The sequence below is a fragment of the Beta vulgaris genome, chromosome 7 (genome assembly GCF_026745355.1).
Source record: "Beta vulgaris subsp. vulgaris cultivar EL10 chromosome 7, EL10.2, whole genome shotgun sequence".
NCBI lineage: Eukaryota > Viridiplantae > Streptophyta > Magnoliopsida > Caryophyllales > Amaranthaceae > Beta > Beta vulgaris.
This window is the reverse complement of record NC_079208.1, coordinates 60,772,153-60,790,408: the sequence shown is the minus strand read 5'-3', so window position 1 is coordinate 60,790,408 and position 18,256 is coordinate 60,772,153. Positions and strand designations below refer to the sequence as shown.

At 31.7% G+C, this 18,256-nt stretch overlaps 1 protein-coding gene across 1 annotated transcript; it reads left to right on the top strand.

Moving 5' to 3' along the window:
* Positions 1 to 5,362: 5,362 nt before the first annotated feature.
* Positions 5,363 to 12,650, top strand: LOC104900352 (serine/threonine-protein kinase D6PK). The gene is made up of 2 exons (XM_010687763.4): positions 5,363 to 6,298; positions 11,742 to 12,650. Exons 1-2 carry the CDS (start codon positions 5,634 to 5,636, stop codon positions 12,577 to 12,579), a joined length of 1,503 nt encoding a protein of 500 aa, XP_010686065.1. The 5' UTR covers positions 5,363 to 5,633; the 3' UTR covers positions 12,580 to 12,650.
* Positions 12,651 to 18,256: the final 5,606 nt, after the last annotated feature.

The following is an 18,256-nucleotide window of genomic DNA, read 5'->3' as shown; positions in this document are numbered from 1 at the left end:
TAGGTTTATGTGATATCGAAAAAAGGTAATGAAAACTCCTCATTTAAGGATATGTTCTCTTCAGCTTATTTTTAGTTCAGTTCAATTCAGTTTAGTTCAGTTCAGCTCCAGACTATACTTTTACTCTCACATATCACTATTCAGTTCAGTTCAATTCAATTCAATTCAGTTCAACTGTTTTATGCCGAAGAGAACAGGTCCTAAGTGCTTTTAGTTGATAAAACATTAACCACTAAACTTGAAAACTTAGGGTAGGATTTTTATCAAATGAGTCATAATATTACTTCTATTAGTTAATAGGATCTCTTGCATTTTAAGCTTAATATGATCAATAGTCAAATAATACTTATATTTTACTATGGGAATACTAGTTTTTAGGCTTTAGTTGATCTACTTTTGTAAAACAAATTGTGTCTTAAAGCTGATAAATATTGATCCCATATAATAACATGAGTAAATGACACGAGTCAAATATAATATAAGTAGGTTAGTGTGTGAGGTTATTTGATGAAGTGATTTTTTGTTTAAAAAAATATTCTGAAAGATATAATTGACAACTACGTGAATTAGTAACTTTTTTTTTAGAGGAAAAGAGAAAAATAAATTAACTCATCGACAAAGTTTCCATTAAGACATAAGTGAACTAGTAACTTGATCATTCTTCTTTTCTTTTTATGGGGGTAAACTGATCATTCTTAAGATTGTAATAAGATGAAAAAGGAACATAAGAACCCAAACCAAAAGCTCATTGAAAAGGATACGATACAAAAAAGGCCCATATTGACTGGCCCATTTATCGGAGACTAGCTCATAATTCTGGGTCTAAGATTTGTAGCCCATTCAAATTATGCTGTTGATTCTCCCAAGCCATTTCCATCAAACCCAAATAGCCCAACTTCCATTTTGTCCCCCCCTCCCCAATGGGCCCAATCATGTTTATTCACTTCCATTCAGATTTCAAAGTTTCCGAAAAATTGCGACTTATCACCTTGTTAGCTTGTTCTATGGCCAGGCTTTGTAACACTGTGAATTATTCTGTCAACATTCATCATGTTTTTCACTATATATCATAATATATTATCATGTTAAACTTGTTTTATTGAGTTTTTTAAATTATAAACCTTAAATTGTTAATTAAGATATAAATATATAGTTAGGGATATATTTTAATACTTGTAACATATAGATGGATAAAATATATCATTTATATTTGTAATTTTGTAGGTCAAGCAAAGTACTCTCATGGATCATGTCCTTGTCCATAGAATTTGAAAGAAAGACACGTTATATTTAAGGTTGAACTTCGACTGTTAATTATTCTTAGTTTATGTTACTATAAAAGTTATAAGTAAATATTATTATTATAGTATTTTTAAGACAAATCTAATGGTAAGATTTTTATAATTTTTACTTGTCATATTATAAGAGATATGTGCGGTCAACGCAAAATTTTGAGTGCCACTTATATGATGAAAAATATATATTACTTCCTCTATGCTTTAATATTTTCCCCAATTTACTTCTGGTTACTTTTTTAAGAGTTATATTGAGTGGGTTGGTAGATCTGAATTTTAGTGTAACGAGTATGAGGAAAAGTAAAGAAAGGATGTTGGGACCATATGATTCAAAAGAGGAACTGAAAAATCTTTTAGGGACAAATCAAAGAGAAATTAAAAGTGGAACAATCTTTTAGGGACAAATCAAAGAGAAATTAACAGTGGACTAATCTTTTGAGGGTCAAAGCGATGGAGTAAACGGGTAGTGTTTGTATCTATTTTAGTACCTCTTAGTAATTTCATAGTCAAGTTGTATGGGTTTCAGTCGTATTGCCGTGTCATGTCAAAAAAATTCATCTCAGAGTTTTTATAACTTGATTTAAACTACGCTCTACAGTAATCGCCTAATCATCAATATGTCCATTAGATTATAGCTACAAAATATTATCAGTTATATGTAAAATATTAGTACCTAGCATTTGAAATTTAAAAAGATGAGCACATTATATTTTGATATAAATAGACCTGAAAACATCAAAGTGAAGCAATTAAAAAATACTATAGTATAATTTTGGAAACATACAAAACCTATTCTATAATTCTAGCTTATCATTATATAAAAGCCTATCCAAATGGGTGTATTATAATCAATAATGAGTAGTTTATTAGTAGATTCAATAAACTTATCTAAGTGAGCGAAGGGGAACAGGGAGACCAAAATATGGGAGGTGGGATGTTCATGTGTACGATTAAAGGGAAACAGTGCAATCGACTGGATGGTTGATTGGCATCTCTACATTTTTTTGGTGGTAAATGATCATAAAACTATATATCATTAGTAATTTTTTGGTCAATAATGTACTATTTTATGTGCATGGCATATGATCAACACTTCACTACTTCAGCAGTATACTAAGGTTTGCATGGTAGAGATTACTCTGGTAGTTAAGAAGATGGTTGACTTATATTCATATGCCAGCTAGTTGCTTATTAGTCTATGCTCAGATTTATAATTTGTGGATCAAGTAATAGATAGTAATATGCAATATAGTTTTTTTTTTTTGTTTTTGACAGCAAATGTAATATTGCGATTTAGTTGTTTGGTGCATAAGAGATTTTTTCAAATGTAATGGTATGATATGCATGGAGGTGGGTGTTTTTCGGCCATCGTAACCTTGAAGGTTAAACCTAAATAAGTCTAATAGAAGGTAACTTACATGATATCAATTTTTTCGAATAGCTAATCTGAAATATCAGTAACTCAAAAAATCGGATTGAATATTCAATTTTTTTGGGTTGGATTGACTAGATCGCTAATCAGATTAATCGGATCGAATTATTATGAACAACCCTGCATGTAATATCACTAATTGGTGTGTTGTAAGGTTTATCGGGCATAAACTTCACTAACCACTTAAGTAGTTGTTAACTTAACATCCCATTTGAGAGACATTAGTGAATTGCAATAATGATAGTGAATTAATAAGTAATTTGTAAGGAAAACTCCATACTCATTGGTAAGCAAAATTGATATACTCGAAGAAGAATTCTGATAATCATGGACAATAACATGCGTCTTTTATTTTTTTATATTACAAATAAACTAGATTGTATTATTATTACCGTCATTTATAATCACCTACTAAATGACTACTAGTCAGTAGTCACTTGATAGTTAGTGTCATATATATAACTATCAAGTGCTTTTAAAAAAACTTAGTAGCAATCCATTATTTGGTTTTATAACAAATGTTTATGGTCTGTTGGAATTTGGATACGAATGTCGGGCGTACTTTTCTGCCACTCCAACAGTCCAGCCCTAAACCTAAACAATTGTATTAAAAGATAGCGCTTAATAATTTTAGTATCTTGGTCATGGCCCAATTACTTGATACTCCACCTTGAATAATTGGGTTATCTTAGATTAAGATAATATTGATAAAATTTATTTGGTACGATATGCATGTTATGTGTGTAACATTCAAACTAATACTTGGTCCAAACTCCAAATGATTGGACTAATCATACTCTGTTTTAGCTATTCTAAATCGATTGTTCAAAAAGTATGCAATTCATACACCATTGTACTAAAATGTTTCCTAATTCATACACAACACAACTCTCTACCACAACTTTTTCTTTAAAAAATAATAATATTGAAATTGTTAAGAAGGGACCAACTTAAACACGATTATTTACTTTAATATTAATGTTCAGTAACAGACATAAAATAATATAATTTAAAATATTAAACTTTACAATAACCCTTGTTATTCTTATTGTACTTACAGTCTAAGTTAATTTAAGTTCATCAACGAAATATGATACTTATATATTATATCACACCCAAATGGTAATTTTTATAATATGTTCTCTCATTTAAAAACATTTGCACTAATGCACCCCCAAACTTTAGTGTTGAGGGAACTTGATCATTGATGCAATGATGCTAACCCCAACAAGTGTTAATGTAGCAACAATGCAAATGTGTCTTAAGCTTCTTTGTGAGAAGGCAATGATACCACTTGAGCAACAATTATTGAGTACTTTTCAGAAGAGCATCTATTTATTCCATTCCTATAAAAAATCTTGTAGAATGAGTAAAGATTCCAGGATGAGATCTTCTGAAGAAGAAACTATAGATAATGATTTTACAAATCCAAAAACAATCTCTTAAATTAAGCAACAATATGTCTGAAAATTCAAGTGAATATCCGATAAGGTTTTTCCAATTAAGCGCTCAAAATATAAGATCATCTCACCTAAAAAAACGATGATCCTTTATATCTTAACACTATTCATAATTAGATGGAATCTTATAAATTATTCTTAATTTATAAGAAAAATATAATTCTATAATTAATAATATTCAATCATTATAATTTACTCATATGTAATGAAAGATATCTAAGGTTAAATAATACATTAACAAACATGTACGGTAAAAGCAGAAAAGATAAAAATACAGAAATTACACATACATCATCTACATAGAAATCTATATACTATCTAATATTACTAAACAGAGTAGACACTACTACTCCAAGGGCCTGTTCTCCGCAGCTTATTTTCAGTTCAGTTCAATTCAATTCAGTTCAGTTCAGATCAGTTTAGTTCAGTTCAGACCAGCTCAACTCTTGACAATACCTTTACTCTCACATATCACTATTTATTTCAGTTCAGTTCAATTCAGTTCAGTTCAGATCAATAAAGTTTAGTTCAATTCAGTTTAGTTCAGTTCAGTTCAGTTCAGTTGTTTTATGCCGAAGGGCGAAGAGAACATGCCCCAAGTCTCCAATAATGTAAAATGGAAAACTGAGTCATAATATAATGTAAGTCATATTTCAACAACCCATGAAAAATCAAATATTGCAATATTCAATATTGTATTAAACAAGAAACAATTGATCTTGTAAGATATCACCTACTTTTAGTTTGAAATTAGACACGATTCAAGTCCAATATTAAAAAAATAACATGTCACCTTTTTTTTAATATATTGACTAGTTTAATATATTGAAGGACCAGTTTAATCTATTTCGTGACTAATTTAATCTATTCAATAGTGACATTTTCAACCCATTTAGTAACTAGTTTAATCCATTGAATGACTAGTTTAATCCGTTTAGTAAGACTACCGACTTGTTTTTTGAAATTGTCTGTAATAGTTTGATAATGAAGAAAATAAAGGAAGAAGAAGATAAAGCATGACTAAAATAGTGTTGGATTAGAGTGAAATGGAACGAACTTATTATAAAAATCCAGTCTTTGTGAACAATAAATCCTTATAAGCTAACTTGACTAGAAATACATCAACCTAAATTCTTATCACTTATCATTTCATCCCCATTCCCCTACATCGCACGTAAATAATCTAAACGTTGATTGCCAAAAGAAAAAGCAAAAAAAATACAATAATAACAAGTACCTCAAATTTTCAATCATTTGTTAAAAAAAAATCAATTTTCTACTTTTTATTGAAAAAAAAACCCCACGAAGCTCAAACCTCTAAACAATGTCCCCACCCCCCATTTCCCTCCATTCAAAAAGCCCATTTTACGGCCCAATCCCTCCTCTTCATAACATTAACCTCTCTCCTCCCTCCTCCCCACCTTTCTCTCTCCTCCCACAAATCCCATGGATCAACAACCAGCAACACTACCAGTAGAAAACCAACAACAACAACAAGAAAAACAACAACCACTAGTAATAAACCAAAAACTCGAACAACCGTCAGAACAACCACCGCAACAACAACAACAACAATGGACAACAACAACACCACCAATGGACGAACTCACCGACGACCTAGAAAGCATGAGTTTCAACTCAACAACAACAACAACAGCACCACGAAGCACATCATCTTCTTCAGAAACCACAACAACAACATGGACAACAGCTTCATCTTCTCACCATTCTCAATCTCTCTCCTCTGACCCTCGTTCTTCAGCGGTCAAATCTCTCTCCTCCATTTCAATCTCTGACCTCCGTTTCCTCTCTCGGCTCGGCTCCGGTGATATCGGGTCTGTTTACTTAGCCGAACTTAAAGACGTTGAAGGGACCCACTTTGCTGCTAAAGTTATGGATAACCGTGAACTTGCTGCTCGTAATAAACATGGTAGAGCAAGGGCAGAACGGGAAATTCTTAAGATGCTTGATCATCCTTTCTTGCCTACTTTATATGCTAGTGTTGAATCTCCTAAATGGTCTTGTTTGTTAACGGAGTTTTGTAACGGTGGTGATCTTCATGTTCTCCGTCAACGTCAACCGTTTAAACGCTTCGAAGAGTCTGCCGTCAGGTATGTTTTTAGCGGGTTATTTTTGTCTTTTCAGAGGTTAAAATTAGTGAGTAATTAAATTAGTTTAACTTAACCCTCGCCCCACGTTCTAGTCATTATTGCTCCTCGTGTGTTGGTGTGTTGGAAGTAGTAGTGGCTACTTTTTTTTAACTCTCTTCATTATTATTACCCTTAAATATCCATGTTGTGTCTACACTAAATTCGAGTTTTGTTACTACACTCCATCGCATATTTCGCTCTGAGCGTGATCGATTGAATGATCTTAAGGGTTGTGAATTTTTTTAAATCGAATTTTCATTTGTTAAGAATATATTAAAATATTGTTTTTATGTTATTGTTTTTCTCAATTTATTACCTATATATTAATATTTTATTATGATGTGTTTAGGAGCCTGTCTCTATTTGGAATGTAAGGCACTAATTTAGTTGGACGGAAAATATTTTGTAAGTATGAAAATCCTAAAGTTGGAGAAACGGAAAATATAAATAGTATGGGAGAATATTTCAAGTATAAATTAAATAGTATGGAAATGTATAATATGAAGAGAAGATTTGTTCCTAATTTTATGCTACACCAAATTGATCTCACATATTATAAATTAAATATGATAATTGTTTCGATTGCAAGATATAGGATTTAATTTTGCGAAACTAGGACATCGCCCGGACCAATAACTACCAAACCATGAAAAAATTGATCTTCAATAATGTGACCATCGTGGATAGATTACATTAGAATGTAGTAATCATTAGATATTTTCATAAAGCATAAAGTTAGGAGATCTTTTTTTCTTGAGGCTGCTTCCCACATAACTCCCTAAATTGTGGTTCTAAATCCTTGTTATACATCAATCTAATGATGATCATATACCTATATCATCAATCAACAAAGCTTTACAAAGTAAATAAATAAAATTGTAGTTAATATAAAAGAAAAAGGCATGTTATTAGAGAATAGACTAATGACATGGTTTCAGTGTAGTCAACATCCAGGTTTTAAGGTATTTTAGCTTTAAATTGGAGATTTATTAGCACCTAACTTTAAAACTCGTATATGAAATTAGTGTAAATGGGCCTCTTTAGAGAATATAAAAACACTACTTGTGCCATCAAAAACAAAAAAAGAGCCTACTACTTGCGATTAAAGGATATAATGTGATTATAACCAAAATTAAAAAATTATGCATACACTTTGACAACTAAAATCATTACTTTAGAGTACGATTCCATTTTAGGAAAGGTAATAATCTAATGACAAAGAAAGAATACTGAATGTGTATATTCTTTTTTCTTATAATCAATTGACTAATTTTTAAATAATATCGACATACTTTTGGTCTATATTCTCAATATTACTACATCATTACTTCTTGAATTGTTAATAGTTGAATATTAAGACTGTAAGAGTAACACTCTTATTCAGACATACTTAATGTTTGAAAGTAAGTTATGGCTGATAATTACTCTCAATATATATAAATATCATGAAAGCATTGTAAATATATTTATTTAAGGGAATGTTTGGTATAATCAATGTAAACAAAATGGAAAGGATTTGAATGAGGAGGAGGAAATGGAAATAATAATTGTTACCTTGAATAGTTGTTTGGTATTCTAATAGAGTGGAAACAATTGAGGGGTTTATGATTAAAGAAGGAAAGATAATTTGTTTCCACTACTTTGATATGAGTAACAACTGGGGGGATTATGGTCCCCTCCAGAAACGGTATTTATTATTGAACACTCATACCAAACATTTTGAAATGGAAACGCTTATTTGAATCCTTTTTCAATATCAAATTTTCCTCTATCAAACACCCTCTAAGTATTATAAAATAATAAATGTATCATCGTTCGCAAATTGAATTTTCCTAAAGCTTTACTTGCATTGTGATTGATCCACTTTGCTTGAACTAGCTAGTCACTCTTACATGCACTACCTTATACGTTATGCATTAGCTGCCACAAAATCTGGTAGTAGTTGTAAATTTGTGTACTAAATTTAATAACTTCATCACATCACCAATATCCTTGCTATTAATGAAGAATTTAAAGAAAAAACTCAACCAAGTAATGAAAAACTTTTGGTTTTTTTGGGTGGAAATCACAAATTATATTGTGAAAAAGTTTCCCAAAAATGTAGCATTTTCAAATTCTTGGGCCCCACTCAAGGAGGGATTCGTTAATGAGAAGGGGGTAAAAGGTGTGAAACAGTGGGTCCCACCACCTGATAGATATACGTGTCTGTCAGAGAATGGGTCCCAAATTTGCTGGTCACTGTCACATAATGACATAATGTTAGTGAAATTAATATTATTTCAGACACTTCAGTAGATTTAACACAGTTTTAGGTGACGAGATCATGTGAAAGATGGGGAAATTATCCTACGTGCTCGAGTCTACGTGAAGGTCGACAATCGACATGTTTTCAGCTCTAGATTTTGACTTCTGTTTATTAGTCAATGGGTTTTATCCACTCGATGCTTGACACGTAGCAGATTTTGCCGTAGTTGCTGTTATTTTGGACTGTAGTGTTGGTTTTTTTTTTTCAAAATTTAGTAGTAGTAGATTGATCAACTAGTTCTGGCATGCATGAAAAGCCAGCTCAATTTTGTTTTTCTTGATAAGTTTCTAAGAAGTGAAGGAAATAGTGTGTGTTGATTGATATTGAGGAATAAATAAATTTCTTTGAGTATTAAGTGATTATTTGTTTGAATTATATCTATAAAGACAGTAAGTAATTTTTAAAATCGACTAATTTCGAATTATATAAATTTATGTAACTCATTTTTTTGAAATAAGGAAAAAGAAGTCGAGCAAAACCTATCTTAATGGTACTTCTTTTATTACTTCCTATGTCCTTTCTTTTTCCAATTGCACTTGCTCTTTAATAAGACCTTGTATTGTTAGGTACAAGTAACAATAGCCCATGAAAATTGGAATTTTCACATAAGAAAAAGAAATTATATTTTGAAGCTTGACCAAATTAAGGGTGCAAGTTTTAATTAGAATAATGCATTTAAGACTAGTGACTTGAATCACTTGATAAGTATGCTCTAAATACTAAGTTTGGTTAGAACTTGTTCGCTATCGAAATAAGAAAATGTCTCAGCATCTATTTTATTATGTGCTAAATTTAGATTGGCCCTATGCTTACTAAATTTTCTTGTCAATAATGTCTTTGTAACTATGCGGAAATGCGTACTCTTATGACAAGCTTGTGAAAACTAATTGGTTAATCAACTATTTGTGGAGTGATTTTAAGAAACCTTTGTTATTGTCTTTTTTAATAGATTATCCTTTCTAACAGACATTTTGGGCCTAGTTTATACTTTATAGGCTTTGCAAATGATCTGTCTAAAACTTTGCCGGGATAAGTGGGATATTTTGTTTCTGTTTTTCCAAGAATTCTTGGCATGTTTTCTTGCTTTTTGCCACTTCTAGTTCTATCCTATAGCTTATATTGGTAATAAGCTAGACTTTGTAAGGTTCACTCTTGATTGCTAAGTTACACTTTGCCCTACCTTGTCAAGTTTTACTTTATTACTTGTAATTTAATGAGTTGACATTTTCTGAATATGTCGTTTAATGCTTGTTTGCTTCTTATTTTCCCTAAATTCTTCCATGTTTTAAGGTATACTTTTGTTCATTTTCAATACTCTACAATAATCTTAGCTTCTAAGACACCTATTTTAGCCTTTAACTTAAGGACCTATATATGCAATAACTATGTGTTTTATTATATGTTCCACTTTGATTTTCACGTTTGTCAATAATTAGCTTTGACAAAATCAATACCTTTAACATTTTGCTACCTAATATCATAAAAGTTGAAATTTTCACAATAGTAAGACAAATCTAATACTTTTATTATAATATTCTTAAAATAAAATATGGTAAAAGTAAGATATATGACAAACGCCAAAAGTAAAACAACTAATAACAAAGATTTTTTTTACAAACATTGACAATCATAAGTACTACTTTAATTTTTGATAGTTAACACTACTAGTCCATATCATGATTTTATTCGTAATAATTACATAATTGTTAGGCAATTAGCCGGACTCATGCAAATATTGGCTTTTGTTGTTAGCTTTTCTTTTTAAAACTATATGGTTATCTAACGCTATCACGTACCTAACAAACATTGATTTGTCGTAGATAAGATTTAGGACATTTTGTGGCCCTCAGCCTATAGAGTGAGTTTGCTAATGTTAAACTATAAGGACAAACATTAGGTGTAATCATTTCCAACTAGCATTTTACCCATCTTCAATAGATGAAGTTTCTCATATTCTAATAATTGTACCATATGGTTAACATAATTAAGCTATGGACATCTTACCTAAGACTAAAGAAGCCCCCTTTCCCTAGTATAGTCAGCTACTTAACCCTGTTCTTTGATACTATAATTATCTTCACTGTCCCACTTTCCCATCTCAACACTTGTCTCTAGACCACTAATTTAGGTTCACTTACCTCAATCAATTAATTATCACTCCTTGACTACATTTGCATCAGGATTTAACTTTTAAAAAAGACAATTAGTTTTATAGATTTGCTTTGTAGAGCTTTGCTACATACCCTGGTTAAGGACCTGTTCGTTATTGTTTTTTGTTTTCAGTTTTCACCAGAAAAAGTGGTTTTCACTTTTCAGTTGTCAGTTTTCAAAATCATCATATTCCAGAAAAATTTAATAAATTTCTTATTTATTACAGGACATATATCATATGACTTTGAAAATCAAAAAACCAAAAAACAAAAAATCACAATAATACCGAAAGGGTTCTAAATTAGTTGTTGCATGGAAAAACTGTTTAATTATTTCGAACAATGATTTTTGCATCTTAAGGTTTAACTGGTTTTGAGAAAAGTAGTGACATAAGATTTAATTAAACCAATGGATAATCTTTTATTATTTGTTGTTTGGTCGAGGTTATGTGATCAAGACTTAATATGATCAAATTTCTTTCTTTGTTAGATGTATATATGGAGAGGATCATTAGATGTCCATTTAATGAGGAAACTATATGAAATGGATAAACTCTTTTGATAATATGCCTTCTAATCACGTATTAATGTATCATTCTCTAACAATTTTCTTATTTTTACCCCATAATGTATGACATGATTATAGAGAATAACCTTTCATAATAATTGTGTTATCTATCATATTTCTAGCACTTACTTAGACTATGTTTAGTTCACCTGAAATTTTCTGATCAGAACTTAATTAGTGGCACTTATGAAAGTCCAATTACTAGAAACCAAAAAATGCAACTAACTTTTCTCACATTCTAAAATAGTATAGTGGGGCTATGTATTATTAGCTATATTTTTGGTGTTTAGTGTTCACTCTAATCTGACTTAACTTATGTAAAATGTTGTTATGGGGTTGAAGTTGAACATGTGACTAACCAAATTTCTCCAACTTATGCAGATTTTATGCATCAGAAGTGGTAGTAGCACTTGAATACATCCACATGATGGGAATAGTATACCGTGATCTAAAGCCTGAAAATGTCTTAGTTAGATCAGATGGTCATATTATGCTCACAGATTTTGATCTATCTCTAAAATGTGATGACCAATCTACCCCTACTCCACAAATAATCACATCCTCAAACCAAAACCCTCAACAGCCAACCCAACACCCGAACCTATTAGGTTCGTGTCGTAACCCTAATGCAAACTCTTCATGCATCCTACCCAACTGCATTGTACCTTCCGTGTCTTGTTTTAACCCGAACCGAAAGAAAAAATGGAAAACGAAGAAAAAAACTAGTAAAAGGTTTGAGCCAGAGTTTGTTGCCGAGCCTGTGGATGTGCGGTCCATGTCATTTGTTGGGACCCATGAGTACCTAGCCCCGGAGATCGTGTCTGGAGAAGGACATGGGAGCGCGGTTGATTGGTGGACACTTGGCGTATTTATATTCGAGCTTTTTTATGGAACGACACCGTTTAAAGGTTCGGATAATGAAATGACATTAGCAAATATTGTGGCTCGGGCATTGGAATTTCCCAAAGAGCCCTCAATCCCAAGTTCGGCAAAGGACTTGATATCACAACTTTTGGCTAAAGATCCGACCCGGAGGTTCGGTTCGATAATGGGAGCGACACCTATAAAACAACACCCATTTTTTAGTAACGTTAATTGGGCGTTGTTAAGGTGTATGAAACCACCATTTGTACCACCCACATTTAGTGTCAGTAGTGCTGGAGGTAGGGAGGTTGTTTCAGATGAAAGTTGTCCTGATACACCTGTGGAATATTATTAGTGAATAATTAGAATAATTATTGGTAAATTATATTCTTAATCAAATGGTTAAATTTTCATTATTTTCATTAATTAGTAGTAGTGTACAGCTCTGTCTCTCACTCCTCTTCAAACTCATATATTATGATTTACTAAACACTTCAGTAGCTACTAATAAAGTTATTAATTAACACCTACAATTAATTATAGATACTCTACCGAAGTATACAAGTTATTCTACAATTAACTCAAGATCTTGGTTAAGCTCCTTAACCAAGGTCTCGGATTCGTGCCTTGGGTATGGAAAAAATCCTAGCTGGGGCCTGGGAGGGATGTTGTCCCCCTTTAAAGTATCCATGCAGACTCTCGCAGTCCATTAATTCACTCGTCGAAGGCGGTGGGAAACTCCTCACAGTATGACAAAAAGAAATTATTGCCAAACATGAGGACCCATTACTTCAATTCAGAACTTGACATTTGTGCTTGGAATTATAGATACTAGCATTTTCTGCACGCGATGCGTGCTTGGATTTTTTTTTAACAAAAATTCGATTTTTTTCGACGTATGTAAAAGTCAAAATTTGAACATTAGACATACAAAGTATAATTGTTTTTATCTACAAAATTTAATTGGTTTACTCTCTGTCACTTAAGTCTCTCACCAACAATCTTTTTTTTTTTTTTACTTTTCAAGGTCAAAATTCTATAAACAAAATAGAAATTTTATTGAATTTATCTATGATTTCTAATATATAATTTTTTTGTTGATTTTGAATTAAGTAACTACTTATATACTGTGAAGAAAGTGGACACTTGGATTTCAAGTCAAATTTTTGTGAGTATGTATTGACGTTGTAGTGTATTGGTTGTAGTTTGTAAGTTAATCTTTTGGTTTTTGTAAAGTTTCATCATTTGAGTGTTTTGTGTAATGTAAATTATACAATTCTATGATTTTAGTTGACTTGTGAGTGACTGTTATAATTTTATTTCCAGTATTTTTATTTGAATCTCCATTTGGTTTGTATATGGATTTGTAATTTAGAAAGGAAAAGGGATAAAATAGTCTCTTCATTCGGGGACACCATAGCTCCCCCTTCCCTTATATAATAGAGATATGTTGTACTTTAATTCTTGAATGATATTTTACATAAACCTTTTTACCTTGATAATTAATCGCTATAATATAATAGAAAGAGATAGGTCCAAATATATGTAAGAGTTTCATTATATATAGGAAACACTATGAAAAAGTAAATAATTTTTTTTCCTCGTCTAACTTCTAAATTATAATTTCACTACAAATACACCTCAGTTTTTTTTTCCTTGTCTAACTTCTAAATTTTGTTTGTGCACATTGATATTTAAAAATTTCCATCATTTCAAATTTGGTCATTTTCTGAATTTTAACACTTTTAGCTTCAATTATATTTGAAATGAAATTTTGATTTTTTTCATACACAATTTGATATTGGAATTTTTTTTTTAGAAAATCGAAAATCGTTACTTTTTGCAAATTAATTTAGTTTTTTGTTTCTGAAAATGGATTTTTGCAAAAAATTGTTTGCAAAAAGTTTGATATTGTTTTATTTTTCAAAATTTATTTCTGAACATGGATTTTTTGCAAAAGTTTTGGGCAAAAATTTAAATATTGGCATTTTTTTATAGAAAAAACTAAATTTGTTTTATATGAAAATAAATTAAATTTAAGTCTGATTGTATAAATGCCCTTTTGAACTCATTGTTGTCATCTCCATTTTTTTAACTACATAACAGTCAACTAATTTCCTATTGTTTATTTCAACTAATGTGAAATAATTTGGAAGTTCGCAAATTATGCCGATGGATGAATGTGTGATATCACCGTCAAAATCTTATTTTTTTCTCAAATTTGTGTTTATAGGTAATTTTTGTGAGTTTAATAAATTTTTTTGATTATTTGAATGATTTGCAACATGATTTTCTTAATGGTATGAGTGATTTGTAAAGTTTCTTCTTTTAAGTGATTTGTGAGTGAGTGTTGTAAATTAATTTTTTGTAGTTTTTTTTGAGTCTCGATTTTAATTTTGAGATTCTTTTTGTAATTTAGAAAAGGAAGGGGGCAAAATAGTCAGTTGAAAAGAGGACACCATAGCTCTCCCCTTCCCTTATATAATAGAGATCTCCTCACCAGATAATTTTGCTAGTTTAAATTAAGTTAGCTGTGTAATTACGCTATCAATTGCAATCTTCAGGTAAGGAAGACAAATATTCACGTACAAAAAATGAAAGATTTCATTGATCTCTTGTTGCTGTCATCCATCTAATATGTTTGTGATATTCCCCTCTTTAGCTAGTATCGAAACTTAATTAGCATATATACCAGTTGTCTCTATTCTAGGCCAAGATATCACAATTAAGTTAAGTAGGGTAAAGTATAACTGAAACCACATATATATCAAGTATAAATCAATTTATAATGAATGTGCTAAATTAAATTTATTTATGATGTAAAAGAGTAGGGCAAACAATTGTTATCATGAAAATAGACGTGCATGCAAAAATCCAGTGTAGTTTGGGTCAAATGTTTCAATATGCATGTAGCAAAAACAAACTTTCTACAATAACGGCTGTTGATGTACATGGTAAGTGGGGGGACCTCTTTTTGTATCTATACTAGTATTTAGGCCCGGGCGATGCCCCGGATTTTCTCTTTGCTACAATTTATTAGTAGTTACATAAATATTCTCATACTCATTTAAAAAAGTCATCTTATTCATTATATGTATTTCAAACGTTTTCCATTCATATGTCATCATTAATTTTGATTACAAAATCAATAATGGTATGGTGGAGTAATGGTTAGAATTCTTACTTTCATACTTGAGGTTATGGGTTCAAATCTTTACGTAAACAATTCTTCTTCTTTTTTACTATATGAGAAAGACGTGGATATAATGTTATTGGATGGGGGAGGGTGACACGTGGCACATATACGTTCTTAGGAACGCCTTTTAATATATAAGTATAGATTTTCTATAATCAATTAATGGTATATCATCTTAGCCTAAAAAATACAATAATTATTTAGAAAATATATTTTTTTTTTTTTTTTTTTTGGGTACATGAGTAGAGTTAGGACACCCTTCTCTCAAGGGAGTATCCTAACGAATCAAGGATTACAAATTTTTGCAGAATAGGATCAGTGGACGGATCAATGTCAGCTGTGTTAGCTAAACTACTGTGACCTTTTTTTGATAGAAGATCCGCTACTCGATTAGCTTCCCGGAAGATATGTTTGATGGTATAGAATCTGAACTTAGTAAGAAGTTGTCGTATGTCTTCAATGAGGGTCTGTATTCCCCATGGGCAATTGTATTGACCTTGCAATATTCTGATAACTACTTGGTTGTCTCCTTCAATGTATAAGTCTTGAATTTGGTGGTGGATAGCTAGTAGAATGCCATTTCTTAAACCCCATGCTTCCGTAACCAGAGCTGAGGTTTGACCAAAGCGATAAGTTTGGGCAGCTACAAATTTCCCAGTAGAATCTCTAATAATCGCTCCGGCAGCGGCCAAAGATCCATTTACCGACCCATCAAAATTTAACTTATAATAACCAACTGGAGGTGGGATCCATCTGACTGTAACTGATTTTTGAACCCTGTAAGAAGGAAGAGAAGAAATAGTAAAAGAAAAATCTATCATGGTTCTTGTTTTCCATTCCAAATATTGGTGCCATGCTCTGTAGTAAATTCGATTGGGATTAATAGTATTATTTTCAAATACTAGTAAATTTCGTTCTTTCCAAATACTCCAGAGATTATAACAGAATAATTGTAATGCTTTTGGGTTTTGTCTTAGGCTTATAAGGCCTTGAGAAAGATCTTGTGGTATTATATTTCTAAGTTTTTGTCGTATAAGCGGAGAGTTCCAATATTGATAAATGGTAGGGCAATGGAAGAGTAAATGGTTAATAGTTTCAGAGTTGGCTCGGCAAATTGGGCAAAGGTTATCAGTAATTATTTGTCTGTGTCTTAGGTTGGATTTAATTGGAAGTCCGTTTTGCAGGCATTGCCATAGGAATATCTGGATTTTTGGAGCTATATCAATTTTCCATATCCAATTATACTGCCATGGAGTTTTATCAGGTGTAATGCCATGAGCTAACCAGGTAGCTGTTTTTACAGAAAATTGACCAGAACTAGTCAACCCCAACAAGGTCTATCTGGGGAAGGGAAAGTGGGGATTGGGATTCCTAGGATCATGTGTACATATGTGGGGGAACTAATTCGTTTAGGAGTGAAACATTCCATTGATTTGTAGGGAGTATGACATAATTAACGGTGAGTTCTATATTAGCAATCGAATCTATTCTAAGATCTAAAAGTTGAATTATGCTCTGATTTGCACACCAGTTATCTATCCAAAAATAAATATTTTCTCCAGTTCCAACTTTCCAACGGATACCTTTTCTTATTAATTCTCGTGATCGGAGTATACTCTTCCAAATATGCGAGTCATTAGGTTTGGCTTTGTATTCAAAAAAGGATGTATTTCGGAGATATTTTTGTCGTATAATGTTAGCCCAGAGGGATTGTTGGTCGTAAAGGATTCTCCACCCCATCTTGGCTAAATATGCTTCATTAGTATGAGTCATCTTTCTAAAATTTAGGCCCCCATACTTTTTAGGTCTGCAAAGTTTTGACCATGCCAGTAAAGGTAGTCCTGAGGTGTTGGACGATGTGCGCCAGAAAAAATTTCGGTTAATATTATCAATTGTTTTGCAAATTTTCTTTGGAATTTGAGTAGTGGCCATAAGATATGCGGGGGTTGATTCTAGGTGGCTTTGGATAAGTACTGATTTTCCTGCTTTCGAGAGACAATGATTGTGCCAATTGTTAATCTTGTTATCAATTTTTTGAACTAAGTGATGGAAATCTGTGGTCATTGGTTTATAGTTTGAGAAAATAATGCCCAAATATCGTCCCAATACAGCCTTTGGTGTCATATTAAAAATACCAGCAATTGCTCTTTGTCGAGAGTTGGGTATTTGTTTTGAAAATATGATTGATGATTTATGAAAGTTCACCAATTGTCCAGAGTTATTACAGAAAGTTTCGATTATGGTTTTTAGGCGGTGGGCAGAATTGAGGTTTGCTTTACAAAATAATAGGCCGTCATCAGCGAAGAAAAGGCCGGGAATTGTTTGGGTTCGTGGAGCAAGTTTAATTCCAATTCCTGATTTTCTGGATTTTGATTCAGTGTCTAGTTGTCTGCATAAGACATCCATACATAGGATAAAGAGATAAGGCGATAATGGGTCTCCCTGTCGAAGGCCTCGAGTCGGTTTGAAAATAGTAGTAGTCTCTTGGTTTATTACTAGTGAGTAAGAGACTGTGGAAATGCATTGCATAACCCATTTGATCCATTGGTGATGAAAACCATAACTTTAATTATTTAGAAAATATATTAAAATTATTGTGGTGTTGAGTTTTTTGTTTTTAGTAGATATATTCATCCAAACATGGTGCAATAAAATAAGGAGGTTGATAATTACCCTAGTTTCTTATTCATTATAATTTGTCACCTATGTTTTGTTTTGGGTATAAAAGAGGGGCAAACCTCCAAAGAGAAGAAAACACAACACACAAACTAAACCTTATCATTGAATCTCTTCAAGTAGTAGAAATTCAATCTTAAAGAAGTAAAGATGCGAGTTA